Source organism: Raphanus sativus, chromosome 9, assembly GCF_000801105.2.
Source record: "Raphanus sativus cultivar WK10039 chromosome 9, ASM80110v3, whole genome shotgun sequence".
Taxonomy (NCBI): domain Eukaryota; kingdom Viridiplantae; phylum Streptophyta; class Magnoliopsida; order Brassicales; family Brassicaceae; genus Raphanus; species Raphanus sativus.
In genome coordinates this window covers 35653705-35667204 of record NC_079519.1, presented here as the reverse complement: position 1 = coordinate 35667204, position 13500 = coordinate 35653705, and the positions used below count along the sequence as shown (strand labels likewise).

The window sequence follows — 13500 nt, the reverse complement described above, 5'->3', positions numbered from 1 at the left end:
TGGTACGTCATATCTAGGGATCAACCTCATTATCATCTAGATGCGTCATATCCTAGCATTGAGTTGGAATATCAGAGGCCTTATGCATCATATGTGCGATCTAACTGTCCACAGTAAATCAGAAACTTTCCACATTTCTTAAATCACCATTCAATCCACCGCCTTGTTTCTTTGGAGTTTCTCGTTTCATTGGAGTCAAAGATTATCAATCACCAATCTTCAAGTGTTGATTCCCGGGAGGGATGGATGTAGGATGTATCAACGCGGGTTTCAATTCGGGTCCGGATCTTACCAAAGACTCGATCGAATACCCGAAGTATCAGCAAATTATTGTATATATTAGATATATTTGGATGGTTGGACATGTTTTTGGTATTTTAGGTATTTTTTAAAGTTTTGGGTTCGGATTTTGGATATAATTTTAAGTTTCAGGTAAAAATTTTAGATCTTTAGAAACTATAATTGGGTATCATCTAGAATAATCTAGATGTGACACATCATTGACACATGTTAGAAGGAGACTGAGCTTTATGAAAAAAGTCACTTGGATAATTTTAGTAAACTTATAAATTTTAAACCAAAAAAATTGAATTTTTAGATAAAAAAAAAGAAAGTGATACAGAACTTGTTTGTGTACATAAAAAAATGAGATATAAAAATTAGATGTCAATTTTTAGTTAACATATAGAACCATTGTTCATCGATATAAATTATCGATATAAATTATGTTGTACACATCAACAAATTTGGATTTATGAGATAAACTACTTTTATCATGCAAAATTTTAGTCTTATCTGTCAATCTGTCATATTGGCTTCCTTCGAATAAGGTTTGATGACGTTGAATAAGCCCTTATTTTTATTTTGCGAGTCATAAACCTTCTTGACATTTTTAACTATACCAACTTACTCCCTCCGTTTCAAAATATATGTCGTTCTAGAAGAAATTTTTTGTTTCAAAATAAGTGTCGTTTTCGGTTTTCAATACAAAATTTATTGACAATATTCTCTTTTCTATTTTTCTATTGGTTGATACATGGTTAGGTGTATTGGTAATAGTATTTTTATTTTGGAAATATGTAAAATTAAATGTTTTCTTAATCTGTGTGCATAAGGTTAAAACGACATATAATATGAAACGGAGGGAGTATCTATTAAAATACATCTCCAAGTATAACGTTTTTCTTGAAACTTGATCAACTAAACATATGATTATAAAGGAACCACAGTTTATAATCAAATACCTTTTTTTTTTCTGTTGATGCTCTTTTTCTCTGAGACCAAGTGTTACATGAGCTAGAGACCATTTAGTCAGTAGTGAGAAGTGTGTATTTGATCCTTATGTTGAAAATCATGTGTCTTGTGCCATGAGAAACTATTAATTTCAAAACTCTGTTTATAACTCTCCATGAAGAAAGATAAACGTAGTTTCCAGGACTGTTGGTTGGATGTTGAGAGTTGTTCTAAAGTATAAGCCTGAGTTTTGCTTTGTTTTTTTTTGTTGGCAGCTATTGAAGTTGATGTATCAAGCACCAGTAACAGCAGCATACCACCAGAGCACGTGGAGCAGAATGGGGAGAACGGTGAATCCGATGATCCAACGTTTCGCTCTCTTTTTGAATACTCCGGTGACTGCCCCTCAGGGATAGTGGTTCACGTGAAGAACAAACAAAATGCAGATGTGACTTATGATGCCCATAAAAAGAAAAGACTTTAGCTTTTAACAGCACTGTTAATGTTTTCTTCAAAAAAAAAAAAAACAGCACTGTTAATGTTTCAGCTTTCAGCGCAAAGTAGAGTCTTCTTCTCTTTGTACTGTTTATTGGTTATGAAATAGTACTGTTGCTACTAAAGATTTTTGACTTTCTTTTGGTTACTAATTCACTAATAGACACCACATTTCACTTTTGGGGAGTCAGATTTATAGTTTTTGATTACATGAGCGGGTGGGTGACTGGTGGAGCTTGCATTATAGGATAAACGCTAGAATTTTTGAAGCTCGCAGTTTCAGACTTGCCTACTCCTTAACCAACGATCTAGCTTTGCAAAACCAGATATATTTGGCAGTTGGCGTCGCATAATATTAACAATGAAGAAGAAACTAGAAGAAGTGGTTCATAGCACAAACAAAATCATGATGAAGATTAGCACCAAGTGAGTTATATAGATACATAGAGGTGCTCTTAACAATCTCACCCACAAAAAAAACATTTTTCAAACTTTTTAAACTTGCAAATTACAAAGTGTTTCTTCAGTTCTCAACACCATATGAGTTCGGCGATATGAGGCTCTCCACGTAAGTATCAGCATCGATCGAACTTGGTATCGGTCCTGCGAATTCCCAGATTCCTCGATTCATTGATCTCGAAATTGTACAACACCATGTCTTTATCAGCCTCCACAAGAACCTCCTTATTGTTCTTAGTCGAACACACCAGTCTCATCCACCTGCATACCAAGCTGATCCGGATTCTGCACCATGAACTCGTTACACCGTACTCATTCATGAACCCGTTGTTAACAGATGTCACCAAATCGTTAAAGTTAAGCCTCAGGTAATATATTCACTTTCTTCTGTTATTTAATGTCCTTGTATTCATTGCATTGAATGGTTGCAACCTTTAATGAGATAACTACAATATATTCTATTTAGCTTAAGATAATGATGTAACTTGATCTGATCCTTATCGGATTTGGACATGCTAGCTATGTATAAATATAGGCGATTTGCCTAAGGAATCAATAACAAAGAATACTCTTTTACATCCTAAACTTATTTCATGGTATCAGAGCAAAAGATCTGAAAACCCTAAATTTTTACGGCGTTTCTTGACACTCAAGAAACATGGCCGAAACTACATCTTCAACCTCTTCTACTATAATTCCTGCAATTTCTGCAGCAACTGCAGATCTAACTACGTCCTCTCCATATTATCTACACCCATCTGATAATCCAGGTGCTCTCATTACCTCTGTCTCACTACGCGGAGACAATTACACCGAGTGGTCCACAGAACTATCGAACTCTTTACAGGCAAAACGGAAGTTTGGTTTTGTGGATGGCACCATTCCTAAACCGTCGAGCGAACCTGACCTTTCTCGCTGGCTTACTACTAATTCGATGATTGTAGGATGGATCCGCACATCTATCGATCCAAAGATACGCTCTACTGTATCTTTTGTCCCTGAAGCACGCAAACTTTGGGAAAACCTCAACCGCCGATTTTCTGTTACGAACGGAGTCAGAACTCATCAAATCCGGGATTCAATTAGCAGCTGCAAACAGAATGGTCAATCTGTTCTTGACTACTATGGACGCTTAACTAAACTATGGGAAGAGCTGGACAATATTAAAACTACTCGAGTATGTGTCTGTGATGCTGCATCTGACATCGAGAAAGAAAGGGAAGAAATTCGTGTTCATCAGTTTCTCTTTGGTCTTGACGAATCACGTTTCCGAACTATACGATCACAGATCATTGGTGAAGAACCATTACCTGACATCAATAATGTCTACTCACGAGTTATTCGAGAGGAACAACACAATAACACTACTCGATCAACGGAACTCAAAACAGAGGCTATAGGATTCTCTGTTCAATCTGCTCCATCTACCACCGAATCTCAGCAAAATCAACAATCGGCGGCTACTATAACTCGGTTTCGTGATCCTAATCGTACGTGTACTCATTGTTCTCGAAAAGGACATGATAACACAGAGTGTTTTCAACTTCATGGATATCCAGAATGGTGGCATGATCAACAAAAGACAACTCCTAATACGGGAGGATTCTCTCAACGTGGTGGTCGTGGTGGTCGGTTCTCGAACTCATCAAGTAGAGGACGAGGACGCACTAACTCCACAAGAGCTACTTCAAACAATGCGACTGCTGCACCATCATCTCTCAACAACGACCAGATAGCCCAACTCATTCAGCTTCTTCAAACGTCTCGAGCTCCTAACATCTCTACCGAAAGACTGTCGGGTAAAACAAAGATCACTGATGTTATTATCGATACTGGCGCATCTCATCATATGACAGGAAACTTGGCTCTCCTGAGCAATGTCACTGACATTATTCCATCTTCTGTAAAGTTTCCTGATGGGCGTGCGTCTAGTGCTACTAAAAAGGGCACTCTTGTGCTTAGTCGAGACTATTACTTACAGGACGTATTATACGTTCCAGACTTCACTTGCACCATGATATCTGTTTCTCGTTTACTCAAGCAGACATGTTGCATAGCCATATTTACTGATACCCTTTGTGTCTTGCAGGACCGTTTTACGAAGACCCTGATTGGAACGGGTGAAGAACGTGAGGGAGTTTATTACTTTACGGGAGTCATAGCTGCACGTGTTCATCGAACTGAGTACAAGAATGCTTCTACTTCAGAACTGTGGCATAGGAGGCTTGGACACCCATCGTTTCGTGTTTTATCTTCTTTACCAATTCTTGATAAATTGTGTTTTGATTCTGATCAAGCAAAGTCTTGTGAGATTTGTTTTCGAGCTAAACAGACTCGGTCTAGTTTTCCTGAGAGTTTAAATAAAGCTTCTGCACCTTTTGATTTGATACACTGTGATGTATGGGGGCCATACCGAACCCCATCCTCTTGCGGAGCAAAATACTTCCTTACCATAGTTGATGACTTTTCTAGGGCTGTATGGACATATCTGATGTTGGAAAAATCAGAAGTTTCAGGCTTACTTAAGAACTTCTTTGCTCTCTGCGAGAAACAATTTGGCAAAACAGTCCGACAGATTCGAACCGATAATGGTTCAGAGTTTATGGTCCTATCCGCCTACTTTAAACAACATGGTATCATTCATCAGACGTCGTGTGTCGACACACCACAGCAAAATGGACGAGTGGAACGGAAACACCGTCATATTTTAAACATTGCTCGCGCTTGTTTGTTTCAAGCTCGCTTACCCTCCACATTTTGGGGTGAAAGTATACTCACTGCAGCACATTTAATCAACTACACTCCATCTCAAGTTCTTCACGGCAAGACACCCTATGAGCTACTCTTTGGCAAGAAACCCGATCTCGATCAACTGCGAGTATTTGGATGTCTCTGTTATGCTCACCGCAAATCCAGAGATAAAGATAAGTTTGGCGATCGTAGTCGTCGGTGTATATTTGTGGGCTACCCTTATGGCAAGAAGGCGTGGTCTCTGTATGATCTCGACACTAATGAGTTCTTTGACAGTCGAGATGTTGTGTTCTCAGAATCAAAGTTTCCGGGTGTTGATACTGATAATTATGTTACTCCACCGCTTCACCACTATGATTCTTCTATTGATGACTGGTTGCTACCTGGACCAGTATTAAGGGGGAGTTCGGAATCTCCTCCCACTTCCTCTGGCAATCCTTCTACTACTATGCCTGCATTACCTACTACACAAACTGCAGACTTGCCCTCGTCATCTCCACCTGATACTCCCAGTACACCTTCCACTCCAGTTCCAGAGATAGCAGTGGACGTTTCTCAAAGTTCACCGCCATCGTCACCTAGCAGAGACTCGTGTGAACCAGTGGTGAACCCTACAGTATCATCTTCTCCAGGCATTCCAGAGATACTTGGAAGAGGACACAGACAAAAGACTCCATCTGTTCTTCTTCGAGACTATGTATCACATTCAGTTCAGAACACTGCTCCTAATAATAAACTCTCTCACGCTCTCGCCTCGCCTGATCTTGGTCCTCAACAAACGTCCTCAGGTATCACCCCTTATCCCATCTCTAGCTATGTGTCTGACACTTTGTTTACAGACAAGCATCGAGCATTCATGGCCACTATCATTGCCGATGATCCTCCACGATCTTTTAAGGAAGCAATCAAATCCAAAATTTGGGTTGATGCAATGGGAAAGGAAGTTACAGCTTTTGAAGAAACGGACACGTGGGACGTCACTACGTTACCTCCGGGGAAGAAGGCACTTGGAAATCAATGGCTATATACTAACAAGTACAATGCTGATGGCACACTGGAAAGACCTAAAGCTCGTCTAGTTGTCTTGGGTAATCATCAAACTGAAGGAGAAGATTTTAATGAAACGTTTGCCCCGGTTGCAAAACTTGCATCAGTACGTTTTATACTTAAACTTGCTGCATCCCTTAATTGGTTTGTTCATCAGATGGATGTATCTAACGCCTTCCTCCATGGAGATCTGGAAGAAGAAATCTACATGAAACTCCCTCAAGGCTTTACTTGTTCAGATCCGACCAAAGTCTGTCGCCTAAAGAAATCTTTATATGGCCTTCGACAGGCTCCACGTTGTTGGTATGCAAAGCTTACGAATGCTCTTACCCAATTCGGGTTCTCACATGACTACGCTGACCACTCTCTGTTCTCTAAAGTTCGTGGCTCGATCTGCCTACATATATTAATCTACGTTGATGACTTCGTGATAGCATGCAATGATGCTACAGCTCTCAAAGAATTTAAAGATTACCTCAGTCGATGCTTTAAGATGAAAGACCTTGGCACTTTGAAATATTTTCTGGGCTTTGAAGTTGCAAGGAACTCCTCTGGTTTCTACATATCTCAGAGGAAATATGCTCTCGACATAATTGCAGAGGCAGGGCTCCTTGGCGCTAAACCATCTCTGGTTCCAATCGAACTCAATCATAAACTTGGTAAAGCAACGGGTCCACTTGCTAATGCTCAACAATACAGACGCCTGGTTGGTCGTCTCATCTATTTAACTAATACAAGACCGGAGCTCAGTTATGTTGTTCACATACTGGCTCAGTTTATGCAAAAGCCGTTACTGCCTCACTGGGAAGCTGCTATTCGTGTTGTCAAGTATCTGAAAGGCAGTCCAGGACAGGGAATATTTCTTAAAGCTGACGACTCTCTGCAAATTAGCGCATACTGTGACTCTGACTGGAGTTCTTGTCCGACATCTCGCCGGTCTCTGAGTGCTTACATCATTTTCCTTGGTGACTCTCCTGTCATATGGAGAACAAAGAAGCAGGATTGTGTTTCACTTTCATCAGCTGAGGCTGAATATCGCGCCATGTCAGTGACTGTTAAGGAACTAAAATGGGTGAAAGGTCTTCTTCAATCGTTTGGTGTTCAGCATCCACAACCTATGAAACTATTTTGTGACAGCAAATCTGCTCTCTACATTGCGTCTAATCCGGTTTTTCATGAACGGACCAAACATATTGAGCGTGACTGTCATCATATTCGTGATGCTCTGAAGTCTAAGCTGATCTCTACTGAGCATGTCATCTCAAGGAACCAGCTTGCTGATATACTGACTAAGGCCTTACCGCGACCATTGTTCGAGGATCTTTTGTCCAAGTTGTGTGTTCGAAACCTCACACTTCCAACTTGAGGGGGAGTAATGAGATAACTACAATATATTCTATTTAGCTTAAGATAATGATGTAACTTGATCTGATCCTTATCGGATTTGGACATGCTAGCTATGTATAAATATAGGCGATTTGCCTAAGGAATCAATAACAAAGAATACTCTTTTACATCCTAAACTTATTTCAACCTTTATAGTTTATACTTATGTCCTGAACTGATTTATGTGGTGTGACAGGGAGTAAGCAAAAGGTCTTTGTCCCCGGAAGGTTCTTAGCTGAATGGTTGAAGAAGGTTCTCACCTTCGTCGAAAGCGTGGTATGAGTAGTCATGCGATTGCTCGGGGTTTACTAGTTGTTTAGGTGAACATTGTAAACTGAAACATGATTTGTTCATAGAAAGCATGAAACTGAGGCTTATTTAATCAGATGGTGGCACGTGTAAATAATCATTTAAGACTTATGAGCAAGAGACGAGCTCTTTGCTTATTGTGTGTTTGTATACTGGCTTGTGCTATGAATCTACATGTCTGTATATATGCTCATCTGTGAATAGGGATAGAATGATCTGAATCTTAGATTAGATAACCTCATGCCCAAGTTACGTGCACTCCCTCAAATTCACGAATAGGAAAAAACAAATTAAAAAAAAAAACAATGAGCTCAGTCACAGGGCTAGTATACATCCGAGAATATCAGAAGTCTACGAAGGACCCAACCATCGCTAAAGCGCCAAATCTTCATCGCTCAATCTGCACCAGCCGGTAATCGAACCCGGGTCTGTACCGTGGCAGGGTACTATTCTACCACTAGACCACTGGTGCTTTGTGTCACAAACACTTCATTTTAATATTTTATTTACTAAGTTCGCAGAAATTTGGACAGGGGAGGGAGACTAATTTACAAGTACAAGTTGGTAAGTATGCTTTGGCCGAGTATTTCTCCTTTCACAATCAGCTCTATTTATATGTTTTTAATCATCTAAAATTTTACAAATGGTTATCATTAAATCATAAATACACAATCACATATTAATAGATATAACACTTTTAAAAGTACGACAATTTACAATGATTTACATCAGAAAACTCATCGCTCAACCTTTGGCGATTTTTTTTGTTGTGATCCTCAATTTGGTGTATTCTATTTGTTTTCTCTTTCGAAAATGTGGTTGAGGTCATGGGTAAATCCAAAGAATCCTAGTTATAAAATGGTGCATAAGTGAGAAGCGAAAAAATGAAAAACATGTTAATCATAGACTGATATGGATACAGAAAGCAATTTTAGTGACTATATCTGAGAAATGAAATTGAATTCCTTAATCTAAATTCTGAATATATCAAAATTATTATGGGTGACCCAAATCTACCGGTAAAGTCTTATGTTCTAAGGATATACTAGAGACTGACCCGCCCTAAGAGGGCGGGTATATTTTTGGTTTTTATTTTTTAAACAATATAATTTTTATGTTTGTGTGTTTGTATAATTATATTTTTGTATGATATGAATTGAATAGAATAGATAATTTTATGTAAATATATTAAATAAATCAAGTTTCATAAGTACTTATATCATATGTGTTTCGGATATCTATTTTTAATCTTTATTTATAAATTTTGCAACATGTTATAGTTTTTTGTAGTTTCCTATATGATAACAATTTTAATTTCTCACATTTTATTTCTAAACTTAAGTAGGTGTTTTATTAAAAAATTAACTAATTATAGAATTGTTAAAAAAAATCATAGTAATTCTTTGATAATAATGTAGATTAGTAGTTTATAATTGAACTCAATTAGGAAAAAAAAATATCATATTCCATTTAATTTTTTTAAGGCCCATATAAAAATACAAAGCAACAAATAGATTTATATGTGAAAATTGAGGTCCAAGGCCCAAAAATAAACTTATTGATACCACAAACACATTCCTTCCGACAAAATATTTATTTTCATTGATTCAGCTCGAAAACAACAATTTATCTCTCCCTCTTTCTATTACCACCGACAGTTCATCTTCGAAAATAGATTTTCTTTTCCGAACAGATCTTGTCTGATTCCTCATCGATTAGTTTCATACTTCTCAGATTCGTTCAGGTACATGTAATAATTCTCGATTTTTTTTGTTAAAAGTATATATATTTTGTTGCGCGTAATCTTAGTTTGAGCTGGATCTGATATTATAAATTTTTATGGCCATGGTAGATGTGACGAATCATCTGTTTCATCCGATGATAGATGTTATTATTTCACTTAGGAGTGACTTGATCTTGTCTAACATTGAAGAAAAGCTGAGGGAAGAAAAGTTTTCATAAACGAAAGCGTTGTTCTTGTCTCCATTGAAAAAGAAGATGTCTGAAAAGAAACTCGTCTTTTGTCTCTATATCATTCACCAAGTGTGACTCAGAGTTTGTGATTGTCAGGTATTGCAAAACCACAATTGTAACTCATTTGTCACAAGTCTTTTTGTTTGGATAACAACTGATTAAATTGAGTTTTTTTGTCTTCTGGGTTCAGTGACCGAGTTTTATCCCCATTTGCCGGAATCCTCAGCCTCGTGATTGAAGATAAAATGGTAAGACTTTTCTCATATATTACTTAAGTGCTACCCTTGGAAATCTCAACTCTGTTACACTGTAATTTCTGTTACAGGCCTCAATGGTTGGTCACAAATATGGAGTATTAGGATGGAGAAAGACAGGAAGTGAGCATCTTCTATTGCTTTAGTACGATGAAGCTTGGGAAATTGCGGGATCTTATTGTTGAGGCAAAGGACAAAAGTGTAGAGATAGCTACTGCTGTGGGTGAACAGATGCTTGAAAAGAATGTGTTTATATTTGGAGCTCTGGACTTTGATGAAGCGTCTACAACAGAGAAACTTCATCAATCGATAGAGCTACAGAACACACTTGTGCGGTGTGCTTACACAAAGTATGTGACTTTGTCCCTTTCAGTTAAGACTAACAAATGGTGATTTGATAATTTTACTATATACTGATTCTCATCTTAACTTGAGAACAGGTTAAGCTCTGAAACCGAGATTGAGCAATTCATTCATCTGGATATGGTGAGTACAGATGCTTCTGTAGAATTTGGTTATTTTCTTATCTCTGTTTATATTATGATTGTTTTGTGATTATCAGGGTAATGAAGTTGATCTGAGCGCTCAACATAAAATGTCTATAGAGTACGCAGAGGCCAAGAAGCGTGCAATGAAAAGTATGGTTCTTCATTTGAACTGTTTTGTTACCATTATTTTTTTCTCTCTTAAAACTTCTGTCATTTTTAAGCATGTGTTGTTCATGATTCAGTATATTTATATTGCTTGTTTTTGGTAATGTTGAAGGTGCAGGAGAGATAGTGGAGGTGCGGGAATAACGTCAGTCATGGCAGTGTGCTATGTGCTGGTCATACTATTAGCATCGATGGGTTACATACTAAGCCAAGGATGGAGGTCGCTTCTTCTTGCAGTTACTGCCACTGGCATGTTGGAAGTTAAGACACGACATTGACGAAAGGAGCACCAAGTTCATTCAGAAACTACTTTTATCATCGGATAACATGTAAGTCACTAATTGATACATCGATAAATTATAAAAGGTGGTTAAATTTAGAATAGATGATTGGTTTTGTTCCAGATTATTAGGAAGCATATAAATCGACATCTTTATTTAATTGCTGTTTTATTTTTTTAAAAATGATGTGATCTATTTTAGTAGGAAACAAATCGTTATGAGTTAAGTTTGGAAAGTAATAAATTTAAAAAGTGGTTAGATTTAGAAGAAAGATTATTGGTTTTGTTCCATATTATTAGGAAATGTATAACTTCGACATCTTTATTTAATTGGTGTTTTTTTTTATTAATTAAAACTTGATTATGCAGTTAATAGGTTGGTAGGGCCCGGATTGGGTGACAATATAAGCGGTGGTTACATAGATATCGAAGTAGTTATTGATATTAGTATATTTGGAATCAGTTATTAAAATAAATGGTATGTAATATAAAGGTGTACGTGGGGGGAACATGAAAAATAATAAATGGACATGACCTGGCATCAATTGGTCATGCTTCAAAATTAATAGAATAGATGTACCAGATTACCAAGTGTAGGAGGAGATTTCACATTTATTTCTGGACTAAAGAGATTATAAATTTCGCCATTAATTATTTTAAAAAATTTTGTTCAGAAAAGAAATTTTAATTAGAAACAATTATTATGGATGCACGTGCCCCTTACTGAACGACCTACATTCGCTCTTGGTTCGTAGTGGCGTTTCCGAAGGAAGACGAGATTCGATGACTAAGCATTTCGTGCGGTTCCTCAGAGACGGTGGCAGATCTTGAATGAGTTCTTGGAAAGGACAATAGAAAAATGCAGTAAAGATCTCTCCTCCCACTTGCTTAAACGTGATCGGATCTATGTCATTGGGTTTTTTTTTGTCTGCATTTTTGTTTATTTCCTCACAGCTGCTATGGTTCTATAGATGCGTGGCTAAGTTGTTATCCCATTCTTGTGACCCTCTTGGTGCCTCAAAACTCGTTTTAGATGGGCCCGACTTCGTTCGTTTAAGCCTTGCCTTCGTATTGATAGGTCAACGAAATGGAAGGCAGCCATAACTTTTTATCTCCAATAGTTTAGATACTTTATTTAATTTTGTTTTATAGCATTGACGTTTAAGGTTATTACATTAAACATAGATTTTGTAGAATCTTGGTTTTTTAGTATTTTTATTTTTTTTTGTATCTCAGTCATTGACGATTACAAAACATCATTGTGATTGACATCGTCATTTATGTTTTAGGGTAATATTATAATTCTATCAAAACCCTCTAAGTCTAGAGGTCATATAGGATTCGGTTCAGAACCTATTACTAATAATGTGAGTGTTGATAATGATGCTGAGAGGTCGAGTGGAAGAGAAAGTCAATAAGACAAAAAAAAACACCACGAAGGTTTATCAATTAAGGCCAAGTTTTTGTTTACTTTACTTATATTTACCATGTTTTTGTGTGTGTACTTCCTTGTTTTGAGGAGCCAGTATTCCATTTTCCCATAACTATTTGTCTAGAAATCTTAAAACAAAAATTAACAACACAGTCCACCCATAACGCTGGCTAATTAGACCTTAATGTTGTAAACAAAAAAAGATTCAGTAGTAGAGTATTGGGATTATTTGTGAAATAACAAAAAAAAAATTTAGTTTTTAAAAGAGAGATAGGAAGAGAAAAGAGAATAGGATTTTGGTTATATATTTAAGTTCAGATAATAGAAAATACAATTTCATAGTTATTGGTTCAAGTAACAAAAATATGTTTGCGGATAAAAAAATAAATCAGATATTGAAGATCTCAAGTCATGGTTAGTGTAACATTATACTCGATTACAAGATGAATAAAATTGAGATTACTTAAATGTTGCCAAATATATATTAAAATGTTACACATTTTTAAATGTTCATGAACAATGATAAAGAGGCGTTAAAAATATTGTATGATGATAAGACTAAAATTATCAGAAAGAGATTTAATACAAAAAAACTAATTATGTTACACATATATAATGTACTGTTAAGAAAAATTATCAAAAGAAAATATGGAGAGTTTTAGGTTTTGTAAAACTTTGAGAAAATCTATTGAAAACTGAAATGGTTTGCAAATGGACAGAAGTGACATTATGAATGGAAAAGTGATTTGTATTTTATTTTATAAAAAAGTAGTCACGTGCATAACATAGATGTTACACATGTGCCTATGTTAAAAAGACAAGACAGTCTCGTGACGGTCATCATGACTGTTACAAGGCTGCTGAAGCCATAAGCTGTATTAATGTACTATTGAATCTAAATCGTCTTAATTATCAGATTAAAATTTCGCTAAGATTCGTGCTTACTTACTCCTATCGATAACAACAACAATAACATTTTTAGACAAGTTATAAATATTTAGAACTAAAGAAAATATGTGTGTATATATGTGTATTACAGCGGGAAAGACAGCTACAACCTTTGTTTTTCTTTTTTTTTTGTAACACACCTTTGTTTTTCTTCATTGTCTAAAACTAGTGCATGATAAGAAAGAATAAACTTAAGAGGATAAAATTTAATAAAAAAAGACTAGCTATATGGCGACATTACTGACATTACTAACTTGATCAATGGAACCTTACAGAAAA

At 36.5% G+C, this 13500-nt stretch overlaps 1 protein-coding gene and 1 non-coding gene across 5 annotated transcripts; one reads left to right on the top strand and one right to left on the bottom strand.

Moving 5' to 3' along the window:
- Nucleotides 1-7987: 7987 nt before the first annotated feature.
- On the bottom strand, nt 7988-8077 carry LOC130500560 (small nucleolar RNA snoR114). Its single transcript, XR_008939180.1, has one exon. It is a non-coding gene; the product is annotated as a small nucleolar RNA snoR114 (small nucleolar RNA).
- A 1209-nt stretch (nt 8078-9286) lies between these two features.
- On the top strand, nt 9287-12294 carry LOC108823895 (uncharacterized). Of its 4 annotated transcripts, XR_008938544.1 has the most exons (9): nt 9287-9424; nt 9533-9750; nt 9845-9902; nt 9980-10258; nt 10349-10394; nt 10471-10546; nt 10674-10890; nt 11597-11705; nt 11796-12294. XR_008938544.1 is itself a non-coding variant. In XM_018597203.2 (7 exons), the coding sequence occupies exons 4-7, from the start codon at nt 10059-10061 to the stop codon at nt 10703-10705; spliced, it is 354 nt and encodes a 117-aa protein (XP_018452705.1). In that variant the 5' UTR covers nt 9287-9424; nt 9533-9750; nt 9845-9902; nt 9980-10058; the 3' UTR covers nt 10706-10997. The 4 variants fall into 4 exon arrangements, 1 of the variants encoding a protein (XP_018452705.1); XR_001945122.2 differs by having other exon boundaries at nt 11597-12294; XR_001945123.2 differs by lacking the exons at nt 11597-11705; nt 11796-12294 and adding an exon at nt 11211-11575.
- Nucleotides 12295-13500: the final 1206 nt, after the last annotated feature.

Bases quoted from the DNA above. Each gene is read 5' to 3' on its own strand.
- LOC108823895 (XM_018597203.2), top strand. From the start codon at position 10,059: ATGAAGCTTGGGAAATTGCGGGATCTTATTGTTGAGGCAAAGGACAAA. The intron at 10,395-10,470 runs GTGAGTACAGAT...TGTGATTATCAG, and splicing joins AATTCATTCATCTGGATATG to GGTAATGAAGTTGATCTGAG. The intron at 10,547-10,673 runs GTATGGTTCTTC...GTAATGTTGAAG, and splicing joins CAAGAAGCGTGCAATGAAAA to GTGCAGGAGAGATAGTGGAG.